This window comes from Carassius auratus, chromosome 21, assembly GCF_003368295.1.
Source record: "Carassius auratus strain Wakin chromosome 21, ASM336829v1, whole genome shotgun sequence".
Classification (NCBI taxonomy): Eukaryota; Metazoa; Chordata; class Actinopteri; order Cypriniformes; family Cyprinidae; genus Carassius; species Carassius auratus.
The window spans coordinates 2,831,599-2,852,712 of record NC_039263.1 but is presented as its reverse complement, the minus strand read 5'-3'; the positions used below and the strand labels follow the sequence as shown (position 1 = coordinate 2,852,712).

Below are 21,114 nucleotides of genomic sequence, written 5' to 3'. Positions count from 1 at the left end.
TTGTGATCTGAGCTGAAGCCACGTCTCAATATAGATAAGGGACATCGATCAAAAGGAACTAGACTTTACAAAAATAACCAGATATGCTTTTCAGTCCAGTTTCGCTTTCTCTTTCTGAAGGCCGAAACGTTTTATGACTGCCAATACTTGGAATTAAGTTCCCTATATGGAACAGGATCAGTTGAATACATGGTCACAAATACATACTGTACAGAGCATGTGCTTTTCTTTACAAACCAGACATAGCAAAAGAATAAATAACTGAAGGTAACAGACATTTTGGAGCAAATACAGATCTACTGTCTAAGCTGTCTTCCATCACGTGGCTGCAGTGGTCTACAGAGACCTCTGGAAGGAAACTATTATTGAAGCAAGGTATATTTGAACACGTAGCAGGTTAACACGTGGCAGAAGTCAGAAGTTGATACACCAACATGTAACTTGAAAATGTAAAGTACAATAAAAAGTCAACAGACGTCCCGAGTCGAATCCTGACTCCCGCCTCTCATCGCTCTCTCACTTCACTTCCGGTCAGTTATGATCAGCACTATAGTCATAAAAAGGTGAAAATACCTAAAATAAATAAAAATACAATGCAGTAAAAAATTTATTAATTACATTTTAATTTGAATGCTATTGCATAATTGTATAAATGTGTACCTATATTAAGAATATTTTAACTGGATAGTTCTTTAAAGCTCTGCTGGTCCTTTATGCAGTGCATCTGTGCCTCCACAGTCCCCTGCTGTCACCAGTTTGAGCTTTTGTCTGGTCTTGCTGTTCCTCAGCGCAGGAATGTGACACCTGTAGGCGGATGTTTGTGGACGTGGTGGGTGGAGCTGTGTAAGTGTGTCATCTTACTATTTCCTGGAGTCTTCAGAGGAATTGTCAGCAACCCTGACAGAATAAAGCCTCACTGTCAGACAGAAACCTCTCCTCACTCGTCCAACATGGTAAGACGTCTCTCTTGTAAACTGTGTCTTGTAGCAGATAGTTGTAACATGTGCTCTTTGTCTGAGTGTGTGTTTAAGTCTGTTGGTCGTATGAGTGAATGGCTGGCTGTGTGTGTTTGTGTGATTGTTCACATGAGTGGTCAGTCAGGTTCACTGCGTGCTGTTTTGTGTTTGAGGTCATGGTAGAGGTAAATGTTGGTGGGATTTCTTCTGCCTGTTTTAATGAAAGCACATTCTTATTCCCTTCACGTGACAGCAGCTTCAAACCAGTTTGTCTTCTTTTCAGCTTTTCAGACTCCCTATAATGTCCCTTTACACAACCACACAATAACTCTCCAAACACAAACACACACACACAGAGGGAGAGACGGTTTGTGTGTGTTACTGTTCAGTATGTGCCATTTCTATTCAATTCAATCTTTTAATCGTAAGATAATAATACTGAGTCTGTTATCCCGTAAACTGTGTCTTCAGACAAACCTTGCTTTTTTATGTTTTAATGAAAACATTATTCAGCAGTATTTAAAGTAAACATTGTTTATATTTAGTAAGCTGTTTTCATCATGGGAATTTTTTTTTAGTTTTAATACATTTGGTCTCCAGAATCCAAAATGTAAGCAAAACCTGAGACATACACGTGAGGGAAAAACTGAAACCACCTAAATGAATGTATAAATAAACAAGCGAAAGACATTTTTCATGTCTATTCAGTTTAAGAACAAAATCAACTAATGAAATCAACAATCTGAATGAACGAAATAAACTTAATGAAAAAGATACAGACGTATGTAAAAACAAACCATAAACTAAACACATCAAAATTACTAAATCAAAGAGTAGAAAAATTAATGAAAATATTAACAAAAACAATTATTGTATATCAATGATGCCAAAACATTACACACCCTATTATTCTACAGTAATGAGCTTCACGGAAACTGTGTGTGTGTGCGTGTGTGTGTGTGTGTGTGTGTGTGTGTGTGTGTGTGTCGGCAGGGGTCTTTAGAAACTTGTGGTTTCATCATGAGCAAAATGTGATATGTGGCTTTCCAAAAACTGCTTAATAGTTTTATTGAATATGAAAGCAAAGGGTTATTTTTTTCTTCTTTTCACTGCTGCTCTATAAAAGCATATAAAGTGAGAGAAAAGGCTGCTAGATGAGAAGTGTGTGATATCCGCTGTACAAACTTTCACACTTTCTGAGGTTCCCCTCTCTCTCTCTCTCTCCCTCTCTCTCTCTCTCTCTCTCTCTCTCTCTCTCTCTCTCTCTCTCTCTCTCCCTCTCTCTGTCTCTCTGTCTCTCTCTCTCTCTCTCTCTCTCTCTCTCTCTCTCTCTCTCTCTCTCTGCAGGTCTGCAGGACGTTGTTTTGGAGGCTTGTGTTTGTGACGTTGATGTTTGAAGCTCACAGAGGTAATGTTGATCTAAATCCACATCCACTGCCTTTCATATCACTTTTTTTGCAATTTGTAATAATCTGTTTATTTTAATTAGCGAGTTAGAAGAAACCACCTGACATTATTCCCAATGCTTACACTTCATTGTGTTTACCCATTGTGGTGTGAATGCAGACGCAGTCTCATTTAATGTGGGTGTTACTGTAGAATTTCTCTTGAAATGTTAACATAACCCCCACAGATGGAGCATTAGTCCCCCTTTTCCTGTAAAATCCAAAACACACACACACACACATATTTTTTTCACCTAGTGTAGATGTAATTATCATGTATGTTAGGTGCTTTCAAGTGTTGGGGAAAGTAACTTAAAAAAAATGATGCATTATCTGTGTTACTCGCTTAAAATTTTACAAATTCTGTTACTTGGTTATTTTTTTATTTTTTTCAACCACTGTACACAGAAATCTTTACTCCTCCACAAGCTCAGTGTCCCTTCCGTGTATTACAGTAGTAGAGACAGAAATAGCAAACTTTCCAGAGTCTATAATCATGTCTTTGCTCTTAGCTATATTTAAGTTACGCAACGAGAAACAAAATCCTCCACCACAGATCCAAGAGATGGCTTTTTTCTTTACTTTTATCCTTTTAAAAGCCCTAGTCACTGTAAGAGCATCAATATCAAATGCTGCATTATTTTGAATTAGTGATAGACCGATATTGATTTTATATAACAGATACCGATACCAATTATTTGCGTGTTTATGTAACCGATAACCGATATGCAGAACCGATATTTATTTACCGTTATTACGTAAATAAATGACTGAGTAAAGGAAGAACTTACTTCACTTTGGTTTTTCCTCTTTTCAGTTCTTTTCAACTTTTTTTTTTTTTTAATTGTTGGAAATTAGCAGTCTTTCATGTTAAATTTAATCTTCAAATTTTAATTATAAAAAGCACCAACAGCAGCAAAACTCTTAACAATAAGCAGAATAAATGGAGAACATAAATAAATGACAGTCATATCAGTAGGTAGGTCAGTAGGTTTATAGGTTTATAGGTTTATTTATATATATATATATATATATATATATATATATATATATATATATATATATATATATATATATATATTAGTAGGTTAATAAGCTGTTTAATAGCTGCAGAGTCTAGGGAATATTGGAATATAGCAAACAAAACAGTATTGTATTGCATTTCTCAAATTAAATGTCATATAAGAATTATTAATAATGTTTGTGTCCTTTTAGATTGTGCATTTACACAAAACTATACACTCAAACTACGATCACTCACTAAGGTAAAAAAATAGGCTTATTAATTTTCATTGAGTTGTATTTATTTAGATGTTTATTAGCAAAATAATGGTTATATAGGAAATGTTAATACAATTTAGGGTGTTTTAAACAAGTTAATCTTGTTAAAAGTTACATGCGGTGGCCGTGCTGGAGCATTTCCTGAGCATCAACCACGTCATTAACATGAAAGTGGCTTCACGAGACTAATGATGACCACAGACAACAGAGAGAGAATTAAATTAAGCACTTTTATTTACAACATGCGCTCATTCATGGCTGTATTATTTAACATAACTCATACAAAGTTCCGTCTTGGGACAGGATTTGACAGATTATTTTACATGACTCTGTGAGTTGGTCTCTATTTCTGAGAGCCAAGCTGCATAAACTACATATCAAGCTTTCATGTAATGCATATAATTTGTGTATAAATGGCTTTTATGTTAAATACAGCTGACTAACTATGTAATATTAAGTACCTGCACACCGTTGTTGTTGTCTGGTCTCCCCTCAGTAATGGCGATCCCCACACGATGGCACTTTTATCGGTAAACCCCGATATTACAAAACCGATATCCGATTTTGGAAAAATGCTTAAAAATTAGGGAAAATATCGGTAAACCGATATATCGGTTGAACTCTACTTTTAATCATATTTAAAGTTATTGTGAATGGATAAAACTGTGGAACTCTAGCACTCTCTATTCTAATTCTATTCTTAAAAAGAATAAGATTTGCACTCTATTTACTGTTTGTTTTCTTTAAAAAAAACACTAAATTCTCTAATCTTTTTGAGTTCTATCTGTTTTCTTTTTATTTGTTTTATAACAGAAACATGTGTACTGTGTTAAGCTAACTGAGACTTGTTATAGCACTTGTATATCATTGCCCTTTTGTTGATTTTGATTGCTTCTGTTGCCTTCATTTGTGATTGGCTTTGGATAAAAACATCTGCTGAATGACTGAATGTGGATACCTCTGTGAGGGATGTGTGCGAGCGGCAGTGAAGAGCTGTGTTTGTGGTCTCCCTGCAGCTGAGGAGTGTAAGGAGATGACAGACCTGGACCTGAAGCACTCTCTGACCGGGACGTCTTTGAAAGTGAGATTACTGCTCTACACTCGGCTCAATGTGTCCTGTGGTCAGCTGCTGTCCCACCAAGAGCCCTTCAGCAACCCTGGCTTCAACCTCAGCTCCCCGACGACCTTCCTCATCCACGGCTACCGGCCCACCGGCTCGCCCCCCGTCTGGCTCACAGAGTTCGTGAAGCTCCTCCTGGTGCGCCGCGACATGAACGTCGTCGTGGTGGACTGGAACCATGGAGCCACCAACATCAACTACTGGAAAGTGGTGGATAACACACGCAAGGTTGCTGCAAACCTTACAGACCTCATCCAGAAGATGAAGGTAAGAGGAAAACTACTCAGTGCCATCGAGTCTCCTTCATCTCAACAGCAGAGAGCAGCCTTTGTAGAATATTACAATCAATATAATACACAGAACTATAGATCTACATCAGAGTATTCTATTATTAATACATTAGAGGATACTATTATTAATTCAAAGCTTGAAAAACACTCATAAATTAAAGGAATCTGTTCAGGAGCTTGAAATACAAACATGATAGTTACTGATCATCCTTCAATAACTCATATCTGTGTCCCTGCAGCACAGAAGCAGTCATCACTAGCACAGGTGTATCTGTAGCAATAGACAACAATACATTGTTTGGGTCAAAATTATACATTTCTCTTTTTGCCAAAAATCATTAGGATATTAAGTAAAGATCATGTTCCATGAAGATATTATGTTGATTTTCAACTGTAAATACATAAAAATGTAATGTTTGTTTAGTAATATTCATTGCTAAGAACTTCATTTGAAAAACTTTAAAGATGATTTTCTCATTATTTAGAGTTTTTTGCTCCCTCAGATTCCAGATTTTCAAATAGTTGTATCCCACTGGTCCTTGCAATCCTTGAAAATTTGTGAACCTGAACATTTTTTTTCAAGGTCCTGAAAAGTTTTTGAAAATGAACATACATTGATGCAGGACCTTGAAAGTGCATGAATTTATTTTGTGCAAGAAGTTTTCTGGAAAAAAAAATCCATATTATTCCCTCTGGTCTGTTAATGTGTAATTTTGTGGCCTATGCTTATAAGCTTGCTTGATTTACATTAATTACGTGCATTTACGTGTTAAATGTTTTGTGCATGAGGTACTTTGTGTTATACATTGCCATGACGTTAGAGTGACCAAATTTCCTTTTTTGGACCAAAAAAAAAAAAAATGCATCTGGCCGGGATTTCTGAATTGCCCAAAATGTGGAATTCTTCTTTTTCTTTCTACAGTCTCCAGTGCATTTTTGGTATTAGAGCGCTGCAAGGTACTGTTTTCTTAATCCCGCTACCACTGAATTTCTGACCATTATTGCCTGCTCCCGTGATTTTTGTGTCCAAACCCTAATGTTGCATAATTTTCACACATCAGGAAACCTCTATCAATCTGCAGAGTATTTAAATCTCTTTTAAATCAGCCATCTCTCTCTCCTCATCAAATCTGATTCCAACTCATGTTATATGTAGGGTTGCCAAATCCACCTTTGTCCTGTGGCTACTTTTAAACTGTTAATGGGTTGATTTTCCCCGCAGGTTAAAGGTTTGAAATGTTGCTTAATTACATTTGACTAAAATATAAAAAGAAAAACTTAAAAGCATATTCATATATCTTTAAACTTCTGGTTACATGAGCCTAAGCTCTTTTCAATAAAATCAGAAGTCAAAAGTGACCCTGCTCAAAAGTTTACACCCCCTTGATTTTGAATTTACATCAATGTTTTGAATTTGAAGATCAGGCTAAATTTAACTTATTTGTCTTTTGGGAAACAAGCAACGCGCGCGTGTGTGTGTGTGTTATGTAACAGTTTTTATTTTGTTATTTTAGTACTTCAACTTAAAGTAAACTAAATGGAAATGAGAAATGTTGCATGGGCACCTAGCTGAAATAAAATGTTTTTAATATCTTAAGTAATTTTACTTATTTGTTTATTTATTTCTTACAATTTCTATTTATTTATATAGTAGTTTTAGTTACAGTAATGATGTTGAAGGTGTGCTGCTTCTCCAGGACAGGTGTCAGGTTTGTCTGTGCACAGGTGAAGCATGCAGATAAAGTGTAAAACATTAACTTCTTCAGGTGGAGACCTGAACAAACAGCAGGTGACCGTCTTCTTTAAGGTCAGCATGAAACAGAAACTGTGAGCGACCGTGAGATGTATATTTGAGAGAAAGCTGAGGCTTCTAGAATGAGGAGAGGGATTGAGGACAGGGCCTGATTTGGTTAATCAGCAATCCATTGAGTCATAGTGTTTTTGTGTTTCCCGTTCATTTTATATGTTCTGACCGTGAAGAGCAAAGTGTGTTTTTTATTCGACCCTTTGACATATTTCCGGATTGTGTCCATGATTTGTTTGTGTGTGTTCACAGGGCTAATGCCACAGATATATATATATATATATATATATATATATATATATATATATATGAAAAAATAATAATATTTTGGTCAAAAGTGACTGAAGAGGCCCAAAGAGTGAAAGAAGATACCGGCACTGCATGTTTGTTTAATATGTGCATGCATGAACCATTTACATTTACATGAAACGTTAGAATGATTCATTGTTATTTTCCACGATGTCTTCAGGGGGTTAATTAGCAGAATCAGAGTCCCATTCGTTTGTCGTATCATCTTCTGTGAACAGTTCACCACAGTGTTTCCTGTGACTGACTTTCTGAAGCTTTCTCTCATATTCATCTGTGAAGTAAACGTGTGTGTATGTGTGTGTTTATATCAGTGAGTGTGTGTGTGTGTGTGTGTGAGCTAGTTTCTGTGGTTAATGAGGAAACAAATTTGTATAATGACATGGGTATGACACAGGTATTACAATGAGGAGGTGGTTTATGAGGACATTTGTAGTGTCCCTGTTATTCAAAACGCTTATAAATCATACAGAATTAGTTATTTTGAAAATCCAAAAATGCACAAAGTTTCCTGTGAGGGTTAGGGTTAGGTGTAGGGTTGGGGTAGGGCGATAGAATATACAGTTTGTACAGAATTAAACCCATTACACCTATGGAGAGCCCCCATAAACCGCATATACCAACATGCAGGTGTGTGTGTGTGTGTGTGTGTGTGTTTGACATCACAGGAGAAAGGGGCAGATCTGGGCTCCATACACATGATTGGTGTCAGTTTAGGGGCCCACATCTCAGGGTTCACGGGGGCCAATTTTAACGGCAGCATTGGCAGGATAACAGGTGAGACTGATCCGTTCTCCTGAAGCTCGAGTCGAGTGTTTCAGTGTGTGATGGTGATGTGTGTGTGTGTGTGTGTCAGCGCTGGATCCGGCGGGGCCCCAGTTTAACGGTCGGCCCGTCAGCGAGCGTCTCGACCCGTCTGATGCACAGTTCGTGGAGGCGCTGCACACAGACATGGACGGTGTGTTTCTCTCACACATGACACTCTATATCACACCAGTCTCTAGACGAGGTTAACTCTGGCTGGTGTTTCCTCGCAGCGCTGGGCTACCGTGATGTCCTGGGTCACATCGATTATTACGCCAACGGTGGAGCGGATCAGCCTGGATGCCCCAGAACCATCTTTTCAGGTCAGCCTTAACCATTTTAATCTAACATCAGTTAAAAACAGTATTACACAAAACACACACTGCTGTTCAGTTTGGGATCAGACGTCTCTTCTGCTCATCAGGGATGCATTTATTTGATCAAAAATACAGTAACATTTGTGAAATATTATTAAAATGTAAATCCTCTGTTTTCTGTGTGAATCTGTGTTAAAGTGTAATTTATTTCTGTGATGCTCCGCTGTATTTTCAGCATCATTCCTCCAGTCTTCAGTGTCACATGATCTTCAGAAATCAGAATAATATGATGATTTATTATTAGAATTGATTTACTGCTCAAGAAAAATTCTAAAACAGTTTATTTAAATAGAAATATTTTGTAACAATGTAAGTCCTTAGTCTTTGCTGAAGTATAAAAAGTATTAATTTTATTAAAGGAAAAATATTTACTAACTCCAAACTTTTAAACTATTGTATTATTGTTAAATATAAATTATAATTTAAATAGTTTTAAATAGCAAGTAAATGCAGCTTTGGTGAGCAGAAAAGACTTAAATAACAAAAAATAAACGTAACTTTTGAATGGCAGTGTGCATTTTTGTGTACTCTTTAAACTTAAAAATGCTTGTCAAATTAAATAAATACTGAAAGATATTAAATCAGTTTTTACTTGCTTTCAAACAATATCTCTCATAATTTTTAAATGCATGGCATATTAAAGGGTAAGCAATTCCATCATAATTACTTGCAAGAGACTACTCGCACTCTTAAAGAAACAAAAGAATCATTCTCTTCATAATGTACACATGGCTCTCTGCATCCTCGATCATACTGAATATATGTGTGTGTGTGTGTGTGTGTGTGTTGTCCTGAACTCCTCTCTGGTCCTCCACAGGCTCGCAGTATTTCAAGTGTGACCATCAGAGGTCCGTGTTCCTCTACATGAGCTCACTGAACGGCTCGTGTCCCATCACTGCGTACCCCTGTGACTCCTACACACTCTTCCAGGACGGGAAGTGCATGGACTGTGGGAGTTTCGCTCCGGACGGATGCCCTGTTTTCGGTAAACTCTGAACACTGAGTAAACTCTGTGTGATAAGGGGCTTGTTCTGAGACAGACGTGTTTCACTGCTGTGTGCAGGTTATGATGCTGTGCGCTGGAGAGACCGTCTGCTGCAGCTGGGACAAACCAGGACGTACTTCCAAACTAATAAAGATTTGCCGTTCTGCAGTGAGCATCTCTTTATTATATGTATTGTTGTCTATTTCTACAAATACACCTGTGCTACTGATGACTGCTTCTGTGCTCACAGATCTATATGTATATAATGTAACAGCTTTTTCATGTAATCTTTGACTTCTCTAGAGTTCGGTTACAAGGTTGATATCATCACATGGAACCAGAAAACACACTGGGGATATTTAACCATTAAATTGAGCGACGGACAGGAAGAGGCACGAGTTGAGCTCAATCAGTAAGTGTGTGAGCGTCTCCGTCTCGTATCAGGAGTATTCCCAGATCGATCTTCTGGATGCTGATGTTGGTGCTCTCTCTTCCAGTAAGACCCTGATGTTTGAGAGGTTTGTGGAGAGCAGTATTCTGGCTCAGTTTGAGCGAGACGTCCAGCCTGTGAAAGAGATCACGCTCCGGTTCTGTACGGGGAAAGGACTCCGGCCGCGGACGAAACTCCGGATCCTGAGCATCCGGCTCACTCCTCTCCAGAACCAGCTCAGGTCTGTGTGCCTTCATCTGAGGGAACAGTTCACGTCTGAGCTCTTCTCTTACACACTTTTATTCATCTAGACTGCATTATATTGATCAGAAGTGGCATTAAAGACATGTGTAATGTTAGAAAACCTTCTGCATTTCAAATAAATGCAATATTATTCTGATTTCTGAAGATCATGTGACACTGAAGACTGGAGGAATGATGCTGGAAATAAAGCGGAGCATCACAGAAATAAATTACACTTTAACACAGATTCACACAGAAAACAGATGTTTTAAATAGTAAAAATATTTCACATTTTTTCCTGTTTTTTTTATCCTTGCTGAGCAGAAGGGACGTCTTTGAGAAACACTAAAGTATCTTACAGACCCCAGACTTTTAGACTGAAACATTCATCAATGTACATGAGATTGGGAAATGCCACAGGCTAGATTCTGTGTGAATTAAATCAGCGGTACGCTCAAAACAGTTGTTCAGACATAGAGGTTAAATGATGCTCGTCAGGACACGTCTCAGAGACTTTCCCAGGATGCACCTGCAGTGAGTCACTGAACGCTTGTCTTGTGTTTCTTCAGGCCTCTGTGTCGCTATGATCTTCTGCTGAAGGAAAATAAAGACGTGACGTTCAGACCGATTCCCTGTGAAGACTCCAACTTCTGATCGTCTCTCAGAAATGTGATTCACAGTCTGTTGCTTGAGTCTCTTCGTGAAGACACAGCTACACTTTCTTAGATTTTATGTCATGTAAATAAATATTTTTTTGTAAATATTTATTTGTCTTGTTTTTGCCTCAGCGATATTATTTATGGTATTGCTTTAGTTTTCTTAGTATTTTTCTTACAGGAACTTATGCCTTGCCTTTCTGCTCACTGCATATACAAATGAAATTGTGACATACCCATACATTTATAAATATAATAGCATTGTTAATACATTTCATCACATGCTACTTTTTAAAAGTTGGTTGTCCAGTAACTTTTTTTTTTTTGTTTTTTAAAGATGTTTTTTTTTTTTTTTTTTTTTTATCAATTGATCGAAAGAGATATTTGTATTGTTACAAAAATTATATAAAAAAAAATGCTAGTTCTTCTAAACAAACCTGAATAAACATGACAGTTTCCACAAAAACATTGATTGTTTTCAATAGTAATAATAATAAGTAAATGCAGTAATAAATGCAGTAAATCATCATATTATTCTGATTTCTGAAGATCATGTGACACTGAAGACTGGAGGAATGATGCTGAAAATACAGCGGAGCATCACAGATTCACACAGAAAACAGATGATTTACATTATAATAATATTTCACAAATGTTACTGTATTTTTAAACAAATAAATGCAGCCCTGATGAGCAGAAGAGACGCCTAATCCCAAACTGAACAGCAGTGTGTGTTTTGTGTAATACTGTTTCACACAAATTCTTTTTTTTTTTTACGAAAAACTGACCCTAACATTATTCTTCGAGCTTTAGAATCCTCTTTGTAAATGGCTGTTATATATAAAGATTAAATTAAATATAAGGTCTGATGTTAAGTCTAAGTAATCAATGCATGTGATTGAAACTCTACACTGTTAAAAAAAAAAAAGGAAAAAAAAAAAAGGTTGCGTTAACTTAAAAAATAAGGCAACTTATCGCAGGCGCTTTTTTAAATAAACTTAACAAATGAGGACTAAAGTCCACCCAACTTTAAATAATAACTTAATATCACAAGTTGTTACAACATTAATAATCAAATTAACCTAAAAAATATCAGAACAAAAAAAAAATTGTTAACTGAACACAAGGCCTATTATCTAGAAGCATACACAATTTTAAAGTGACGTGACATTCAGCCAAATATGGTGACTTATACTCAGAATCCATGCTTTGCATTTAACCCATCCAACGTGCACACACACACACACTGTGAACACAAGAAGTAACTGGACCAAAATCCCAACTAAACACTGATCACCACACCGGTGACTTCAAATGAATCAAGTATCAACATTTAAACCTCTGGTAATTCTCAATAAGAGCTTCTCTAGATGTCTGACAGAAATAAAGTCACAGAGCCTTGTAAGGAGGATCTGTGAACGTCTATATCGAAAATAAAAAAACATAATAATAAAACATAATAAATAAAAATAATAAGACATAATAAAAACATTCTGTCACCTCAGTGGACGTCTTTTCAACATCTGCAAAGACATAAAAAGACGTCCACTGGACGTAACTTTGCCCAGGGGACCAACTAGTATTGACTTGATATTATCACTCAACACAGCATGAAAAACAGGTCTTTGGATGGAGAAGCATGAGGGGACATCCTTTCTGTGTGTTTTAGATCAGTCTGCATAGGAACTGCTGATAAATGGTCAGTCTAATCCTTCTGAGCATCTGTCTTCATATTTTTATCAGTGCAACATGCCTCACCCTTACACAAGGAAAATATATTTACCAATACATTTCTTAAAATATATTGTGATGTATTGTAATATATTATTTTCCCTTTTATTTTCTAATATTTTATATATTTGAATACATTTTGATAATATATTGATGATACATATATTATATTATATATTGCAAAATATACAATATGATTGCCGCTTTCAATATATTGAAATATATTGGAAAATATAAATATATATAAGAATATATACCTAATATATTACATGATATTTTCCAATATAGTGCAATATATTTTTGTTTCATTAGGGCAAACTCTGAAGGTCATAAACGTGAAAGGAAACTCACATGCAGGCGTCAAACCAAACACTCTTTTGTGATTTATTCAGCCTTAATGCCTTAATCATTTGTGCTTGGAAACCACATCGTTTATTTTCACAAAATATCCGACATCAAAACTGGTGTAACTTGAGACTCAGGTAATGCCAGACAAGCTTGGCAAACACACACACACACACACACACACACACACATGAGCAATAGGAAATGGTCGTATAGGCCATCATTACTTCACTTTCACACACAGAAACGTGAGCTATTGCCCTTATGAACATCAACCATGGATTTATGATAGAAAAAGTGCTGTAACCATGTTTTTTTTATTATTATTATTTACTTTTAAGCTATGGTTAGCAGTGCTGGGAAAAAAATACTTTTAAAGATAATGCATTACAATGCTGCATTACTTCCTAAAAATAACTGATACTTTTTCTCATCTGGCATTGGGCTTGCGTTACAATAAGAACTAATAGAATACGTCTCAAAACACACTACTGAAAAGCATTTTTAATGGTTTTAATGGTTAAAAGTATTACTATTGTATAGTATAGTATATAAATAAGGCAGGGTTAACCTCATAGTAAAACTCAACACTGATTAGTAGTAGTGAGCACTGTTATAGCCATTAATAGTAATGCTTTACTGTTCTACTAATAACCATAAAAGCTACAGCTGTCATAAAACCAGAGAGAAATGATGCATGGCTAGAAAACCACTGATCAACTGAACGGGCAAGTAGCAACTGTTTAAAATGTTTGGGCAAATTTTGGGCACAATACTTTAAATATAGTTGGTTGTAGACTATTTTTTGTTTATTGATTGTTTAAGTTCCATTTTTATTTTGGACTAATAATCAGTCATATATAGATCAGTGGATGCAATGATACCAATGCTAACTCATTTTATTTATTTTTTAAATCAATGTAGAACTTCTATGCTATTGTGTATTGACCTGATCATCACTCGTGTTGTGTGTTAAACATAAATTAATCACGACATAATCACAATCCATGACAAAAATATATATATAGTATATTATAAACTAGGTTAATAGATAATTCAGCAGCAAACGTTATTCTAGAAAAATCATGAGTGCTCAATCATTTTACAAAAATATTAAAGTAAACATTTGGTGAAGCAACATTATTCTGTGGGCAACAAATAAAAGTTAAGTGTATGAATAAATCTGGGTAAAATGTTACATATTGCTCTTTATATTTTTGAAAAATACATTCATGTAAAACAAGTGTGTGTGTGTATGTATATATTATATATATTATAATTATATATATATATATATATATATATATATATATATATACAGTATATACTATAAAATGTAAATATAGAGCATAAATGTATCCTTCGCTGTCTTTGATTTCCCACAATCCTGTGCATTCCATTCTGTGACAGTTAAGCCCAAAACAGTACACAGTACACAAACAATAACAGTGGTCTGTTCTGTAGCCAATCAAACAGTTTCATTTCTTAAGAGGAATAACAATATTGACTTTAGCAGCTCTTTAAATTTTTACATAATTATTATATTCCAGGCAAATTGATATAAATACATTTTTCTCCAGATTAAAAATGTAATAAGAAATACTGTTAAAATTCCTTGAACGAACTGATATTTCACATGGGGGGGGGGGGTGATTTTGTCACATGCTTGAATCTAATGTAAGTGATAGAGACTAGAGCTTATTCAGTCCTCATTATAGAAATAAGAGGCTGAAGGTTTTCCTTTTCCTTTTTTGATAATGTCGTGGTTAAAACTATGATATTATCACGGACCATATATACCACACACCCCTAGCATCCACCGTGAAGGAGATCATCAATAGTGAAAAGGCTCTTTAAGTTATTCTTACTGAGGAGCTTCACTCTGAGATGCAGCGGCACGCTTTGCTCAAAGATGTAAAGAGAGAGTAGTGTTTAATGGTTTACAGATTACAAGTTACTCTAGTTAAAATGTAAGAAGTAGTCCCAGCTAACAGAATTTTGTCACAAGAACATTCTCCAAATATTCAGTGTTGGTTCTAGGAACATTTAAAATGTCCAGTTTTGATGTTAGAGGAACATTTTTAAAGGTGTGATGTTCCTCAAACGTTCTGTCAACTTAATTGTGATTTAAAATAAAAATCAAAAATTCTAGGAACATTGATTTGTAACATTCCAAGAACATGAAAATGTCCAGTTTCCTTAATGTTAGTAGAATGTTATTTAAAGCTGCGGTAGGTAACTTTTGACGCTCTAGCGGTTAATAAACAGAACTGCTTGCGTCTTGCGGAAGAACATCGTAGCCGGAACTACTTCTCTCTGTTTATGTCTATGAAGAATCACAAAGGTACTGGGTTACTCCGCCGCGGTACCCCTGAAGCAATCTAAAATAGTCCGAATATAAACACTTATTATAGGTGCACCCTAGTGATTCAGGACAAGCTAAAAACACGGTTTGGAAAATGGATCCATGGTGTACTCGCTTATTATATACATTTTTCTACATTTTGAACACAAACAAAGTTACGGACCGCAGCTCTGATTGGTTGTTTCTTACCGGGAGCGATGGAGTTTCTGCAAATGGCAATAGGACACTGGGAGGAGCCAGAGGAGCTTGATTTATACACAGATTATCTGTCTCATATTCTACTGTCAGGACATAATGACAGGTTTAACAAATATGTCAAAAATATATTTTTACAAAAGTTACCTACTGCAGCTTTAAAGGTTAGTATGATGTTCCTGAAACATTCAATCATTCAAACACCTGCTGTGAACAAGCTCTGAAAGAAAGAGAAATAAGAAACAAACTACAATTTTCTTCAGCCACAGACTTAGATGAACTGAAGATACAAGACTTTAAATCTCTCAAGATCTGATTAAACATCTCCACAAACAGCATCAGCAGCTTCAGTTATTACTAACCAGATTGACTTTATTTCTGTTAAACGTCTACAGAAGATCTTATTGAGAATTAATAGAGGTTTAGATGTTGACCGCTTGTTGAAAATGTTTTATTTGTTTAAAGTCAGTGTTGTTCAGTTGGACTCTTGACCCTTGACTTATACTGTTGCTTTTTTTCCAGCATTTGCAGGTGTTTTCAGAAAATATTTATGTGTTGAAAAAGCAGATCAACATGTCTGTTTTAATAACAGGCAAAATGACAGCTTTAAAGTAGTTTAGACAACAGTTATTTTGCTTTATTTTGGAATTGAAATGTTAAATGGGAAGAAAACATTAAACTCAAATGTGGAAAAAAAATAATTTATACACACTTAAGTGATTATTATGATTATAATGATTATTTTTTATTGCAACAATGCATGCTGAACAAAAGTCAAGGGTCAAGAGCAGAACTAAATCAAACACTGATCTCCGTGATGGTGATGTCAAACATTTTCAATAAGACGTCAACATCTAAATCTCTATTAATTCTCAATAAGATCTTCTGTAGATGTTTAACAGAAATAAAGTCAATCTGGTTAGTAATAACTGAAGCTGGTGATGCTGTTTGTGGAGATGTTTAATCAGATCTTGAGAGATTTAAAGCCTTGTATCTTCAGTTCATCTAAGTGGGCAGCGCATAAAAACTATAGAGCAGTAAATACTTCCAATGCACTTTTTTTCATCTACATTAGCATTTCAGAAAAATTTAGATTAATAATTTGATTTTTTTTTTTTTTTTTGATGATACAACTTTAGTAATTGTAACCAAAACGTAAAAAAAATTGATGTATGCATATTTGTATTACTAAAAATGTAGAGAATTATGAGCAGGTGGTGATTCTTTAGACATTATTGGACATGTTTCTATAAAAATCACTTGGAATAATACTAGTTATTGTCCTTTACTGAGTCCGTTTTGTCCCTCAGGAGTTTCAGGTTGTTTTTGGCCATCTCTGAGTGTCTCTGTGATGTCCAGGAGGAAAGCACGTCTCGGCTGACAGCGGGTTCGTCCTGGGACAGCGATGTCAGTGGACTCTCAGTGAAACAACACAGCTGGACGGCGAGGAGATATACGACATCCAGCCTGGGAATTATTCACACTCGGCCCAGACTTCACTTGAACTGAATACTGATGTTAGGACACAACAAAGAGACTGCCTTTCTGATTATAAAAAGTGTTTAAGATTAATTTCATGTCCACATCTCAAAATCCTGCCCTAGAACTAAAATCCTTGTCCTACACTTTCTTTCTTTTCTAATGATCTGTAAGAGTCAGGTGCACATCATTAAGCAGAAGAACAGATGACTTTAGCTTCAAGCTGCTGACACATTTACCATTGTTCTGAGAAGTTCAGTCATTTCAATGTGAATCCACACAACTAATAATAATAATACATTTTATTTGTAATACCTCTTTCTTAATACTCAAAGCGCTATAATTGGACATAGATTTAGTCAGGATCAGTGAATGATTTTCTTTTGTCCTTTGATTAACAGTAGTAAGGCAGTGTGTTTATCAGACTGCTGTCTCTTTAACACCGAACACACACAGATCTAAAAATACTGTACACAAGTGTTTTCTTTCTCATGTTTAAGCTCAACTTGAGATTAAATGTCTTTGTTTTTGAATATATACTGATGTAGTTTTCTGCTCACTGGTTGTTAAATATGAAAGAAGTCACTCTCTGTGCTTAAATAGTTTTAAATCACATAAAGATGAACGCTGGGATCGTTAAGCAGAATGATATGCACACGTCTCTGGTGGATAAATTAGATGGCAAACACACTTTAGGACCAAACTCATTTATCACATGGATTTAACTTTGAATACTCTTGTACGAGAAAGAGAGAGTTGTTATTAACAGCATTAAACATTGCATTAAGTCAAGGTTTCTCAAATGGGTTCATGAAAGAACTGCTAATGAATTACACAACAATATCAAATCAAAATAAGTCATTTTATAATGATAACAATCAAAATAAAGTGCTTAATAAAAAAGATGAAAAACTGTATTTGTTTACCTGCATGCCATGTGGCCATAAACCATCGTTTAATATATTAGGTGAAAGAAGTTTGAGAATCCCTGCATTACATTGAATTTGAGCATTTAAATCTTTCTGAAAGACAAAAGCTTCCCAAAGACGTAATGATACATGGTTAAATAACCCATAATTCTGTTAAACATGAATGTGTTCGTCAGTAGCTGATGCAATGCTGAGAAAACACTTCTTATGTGGAGGATTTGTGTAAATCCAGTGCTCAGATGCTGTGTGGTGTCTGTTTTCTGTGTAATTACATCCATCTGACAAGTGACTGGTCTCTGTGTGAATGTTCACGAAGCTGGAAGACTTTCTGAGTGTGTGTGTGTGTGTGTGTGTGTGTGTGTGTGTGAGAGAGAGTGGTAGGATATTTTAGAAAGGAACATGTAAATAAAGAATTAGGTAGAATCAATACATTACAATTAAATTATTACTATGGTGTGAATATGTAATCATCAAATCAATAAAGATTACAAATATTTAAAAATGCAGTTTAATCTAATTACAAGTGCTTCATTTTTGTAATCTGACTGTCATTAACCACCTGTAATGAGTCAGGACCCAGAGATTGTGTGATTGATCAGCAAGTGTGAAGATGTGGAACTGTGCTGTGTTCAAAGCTGAAGTTCCAGCATCAATAATCTCATCTCTTTACTAATTCTATTCTTTAAAAATGAAAGAAAAAAGTGCCCCTTTTAGTCTTGCACTCTTTTTATCTACTAACTGCTTGTTTTCTTAAAAATAAAAATAAAATCATCTAACACTAGCTTCTCTAGTTATTGACCATTATTTCAATATTCTAGTGTTTTCAAACCTTATGCTATTGTTTGTGCGATGAAGTAATGGTGATTGGTTGGAACTATTTCAAATAAAAACTGCTAATACAAGAGACAGTGTTCCTTAAGGTTTCTTTGCTTAGAAAGGTCTTCCCCGACTGGATGGAGATGTTAGTTTGTGTGTGAGATGAAGATCCTGTTTGCTCCTCCGGGGGGCGCTTGATGGCACAGAGTCAGACCTGATCTCCAGCAATGAGCTTGTTTCCTGACACTGACTGTGTGTGTGTGTGTGTGTGTGTGTGCGTGTGTGTGTGTGTGTGTGTGTGTTGTAGAAGCTGAAGGAGCTCCTGCGGTCGAAACACTGATTCATCTAAATGTGATCTCACTGCACTATTTCATCTGTGTCTAATTGAAGCGTGCAGAATGCTAAAGCTAACGAGTCGTAGCTGACCCTTCCGGTCACACGTTTCACTGTAAACATCATTATCAGTGCTGACAAGTGACCATGGTATAATCGCAATAATCCACAGTTAGCTGTGCGTTAAATTATTTTAGTGTGCGTCGGATGGATATTTGCTCTTAAAATTGTTTCATTGTGAAACTCTCATTTGAAGAGCAAAGGCTATTACCGGTTTTATTTTCCTACATGCTGATTGTTTATTATTATTATTAGGGGCCAAGCACCGAAGGCCCATAGAACCGATTGCGGGAAAATGTATAATTTGGCACACAGATAGAGGACAGTCCCAACATTAACTATAGCAAATTTGAAGTCTCTAACTCCAACTCTCTAGCGCCACCACTTGTCCAAAGTTTCAATATTTTTTATGCTAATAACTTTTGAACTGTAAGCCAGAAAATGTTAATTATTTCTTCCTCTGAATCCTTGGTTTATGCCAAATCGATTTAACCCCAAAATTTTGCAAGGTTTAGTTGTTCTATTTAAAAATTTTCGAAAAACCTACTTTTTCGAACTCGTGTTTAGTCCGATATGGAATTCAAGTTGATTTGTCCAACCGTTCTTGAATGACACGTGAACAAATTTGACGAAAAGCACGCAAAAATGCATGTGAGGCTATATTTCAGCAACAGTTTGGCATATTGAGACCAAACTTGGTGTGTGTTATAATAAGCATGACCTGAGACTACCTGCAGTGTTTCGACACAGCTCCACCTAGTGGTCAGGAGATATGAAAAATGCATATTTTGGCTTATAACTTCAGAATGGTTTGGCCAAAAATCACACAACTGGTCTCTTTAGATTCAGTGAGTCAGGTTGAGTCGAATGATATCCAGATTTCTCGTATTAGCCATTTTAGGCGTTGGCCATTTTAAATTATGATTTAAAATGCTGTATTTTTTTAACGCATTATCGTATCAATGTGAAAATAATTACAAAAATATTCGGCTCCATGCCCTGAAGGTACTCAAAAAGTTTGGAGACAGCACCACTTTGTGGTCAAGAGTTATAATGAAACATCTAAAAAATGCTAAAAACTTTTGAATCGATTAGACTATTGAAATGAAAATGGTCTCTCTATATTCTTCGTGTCATGCCAAGAACATCTATTCCAATTATGCCAAAATTGGCCATACTTCCTGTCCGCCATTTTGATTAAATTTGCTGGACCAATGCCAAAATGCATTTGAGACTGTATCTCTGCAAAGCTTTTACATATTTGCACCAAACTTTGTATCTGTTATTGTCACATGAAACTGACCATGCAACATAAATTTGGTAAGAGCGCCACCTATTGGTCAAGAGTAATAAACCATTAATTAACCATGAATAATTACACTTAAAAATGCTAATAACTTTTTAATGCATTATCTTATTGCAATGAACTTGAACTCACAATATTCCCTGGCTTATGCCGACAACATAGATACCAAATATACCAGAGTAAGCAGAACTTCTGGTCCGCCATTTTGATCTATGTTGAAAACCTACTTTTTCAAACTCCTCATCAACTGTTGGTCCGATTTTCACCAAATTCTAATCAGATGATCTTGGTACTGTGCTGACACAAAGATATGGATTTTGTGTCGATAGACAAAACCATTTTCGCATACCTCCGCGACGAATTTGAGGCATCATGCCAAAATGACACTTGAGGCTGTATCGCTGCAATGCTTTGGCATATTGACACCAAACATTGTGTGTAACATTATCATCTCTCACAGAACACGCCAAAATGATTTGATAATAGCGCCACCTCTTGGTCAAAAGTGAGAAGCCATTTAATCATATTACTAGTGGTTCTGTTATGATTTTTTTAGCCATTTCAATTACAATCATCCTAAAATTGCTGTAATTGCTCACTGTTGCATTTGGTGTGGTCCGACCTTCATGCCATGCTTAGCTCCTTAATTTGCCGGTGGAGTGCTTGGCCCCGTAATTGCTGCTTGCAGCTATAATTTTGTATGTTATGCAAAATAAATCAAAAAAGAAGCAAGATAGAAGTATTGATTCCAAATAGTAACCTACATTCCATTTGTCTTCCAAAAATGTAGCCTGTAAAACTCTTTGATGGTTGCCGCTTTATCGGTTTCAAAATGTTTGAGAATGAGTAAGTGTTATT

The 21,114-nt window shown here is 35.7% G+C and overlaps 1 protein-coding gene across 1 annotated transcript; it reads left to right on the top strand.

The window, feature by feature from the left end:
* The first annotated feature begins 691 nt into the window (after positions 1–691).
* Positions 692–10,806, top strand: LOC113038220 (lipase member H-like). The gene is made up of 11 exons (XM_026195484.1): positions 692–953; positions 2,304–2,364; positions 4,699–5,069; positions 7,871–7,979; positions 8,059–8,160; positions 8,240–8,329; positions 9,201–9,368; positions 9,447–9,536; positions 9,672–9,780; positions 9,866–10,039; positions 10,611–10,806. The coding sequence occupies exons 1-11, from the start codon at positions 714–716 to the stop codon at positions 10,693–10,695; spliced, it is 1,599 nt and encodes a 532-aa protein (XP_026051269.1). The 5' UTR covers positions 692–713; the 3' UTR covers positions 10,696–10,806.
* The last annotated feature ends 10,308 nt before the right edge of the window (positions 10,807–21,114 follow it).

Coding starts and splice junctions, on each gene's coding strand:
- LOC113038220 (XM_026195484.1), top strand. CDS start 714: ATGCAGTGCATCTGTGCCTCCACAGTCCCCTGCTGTCACCAGTTTGAG. Junction 7,980..8,058: donor CAGCATTGGCAGGATAACAG/GTGAGACTGATC, acceptor TGTGTGTGTCAG/CGCTGGATCCGGCGGGGCCC. Junction 8,161..8,239: donor GCTGCACACAGACATGGACG/GTGTGTTTCTCT, acceptor GTTTCCTCGCAG/CGCTGGGCTACCGTGATGTC.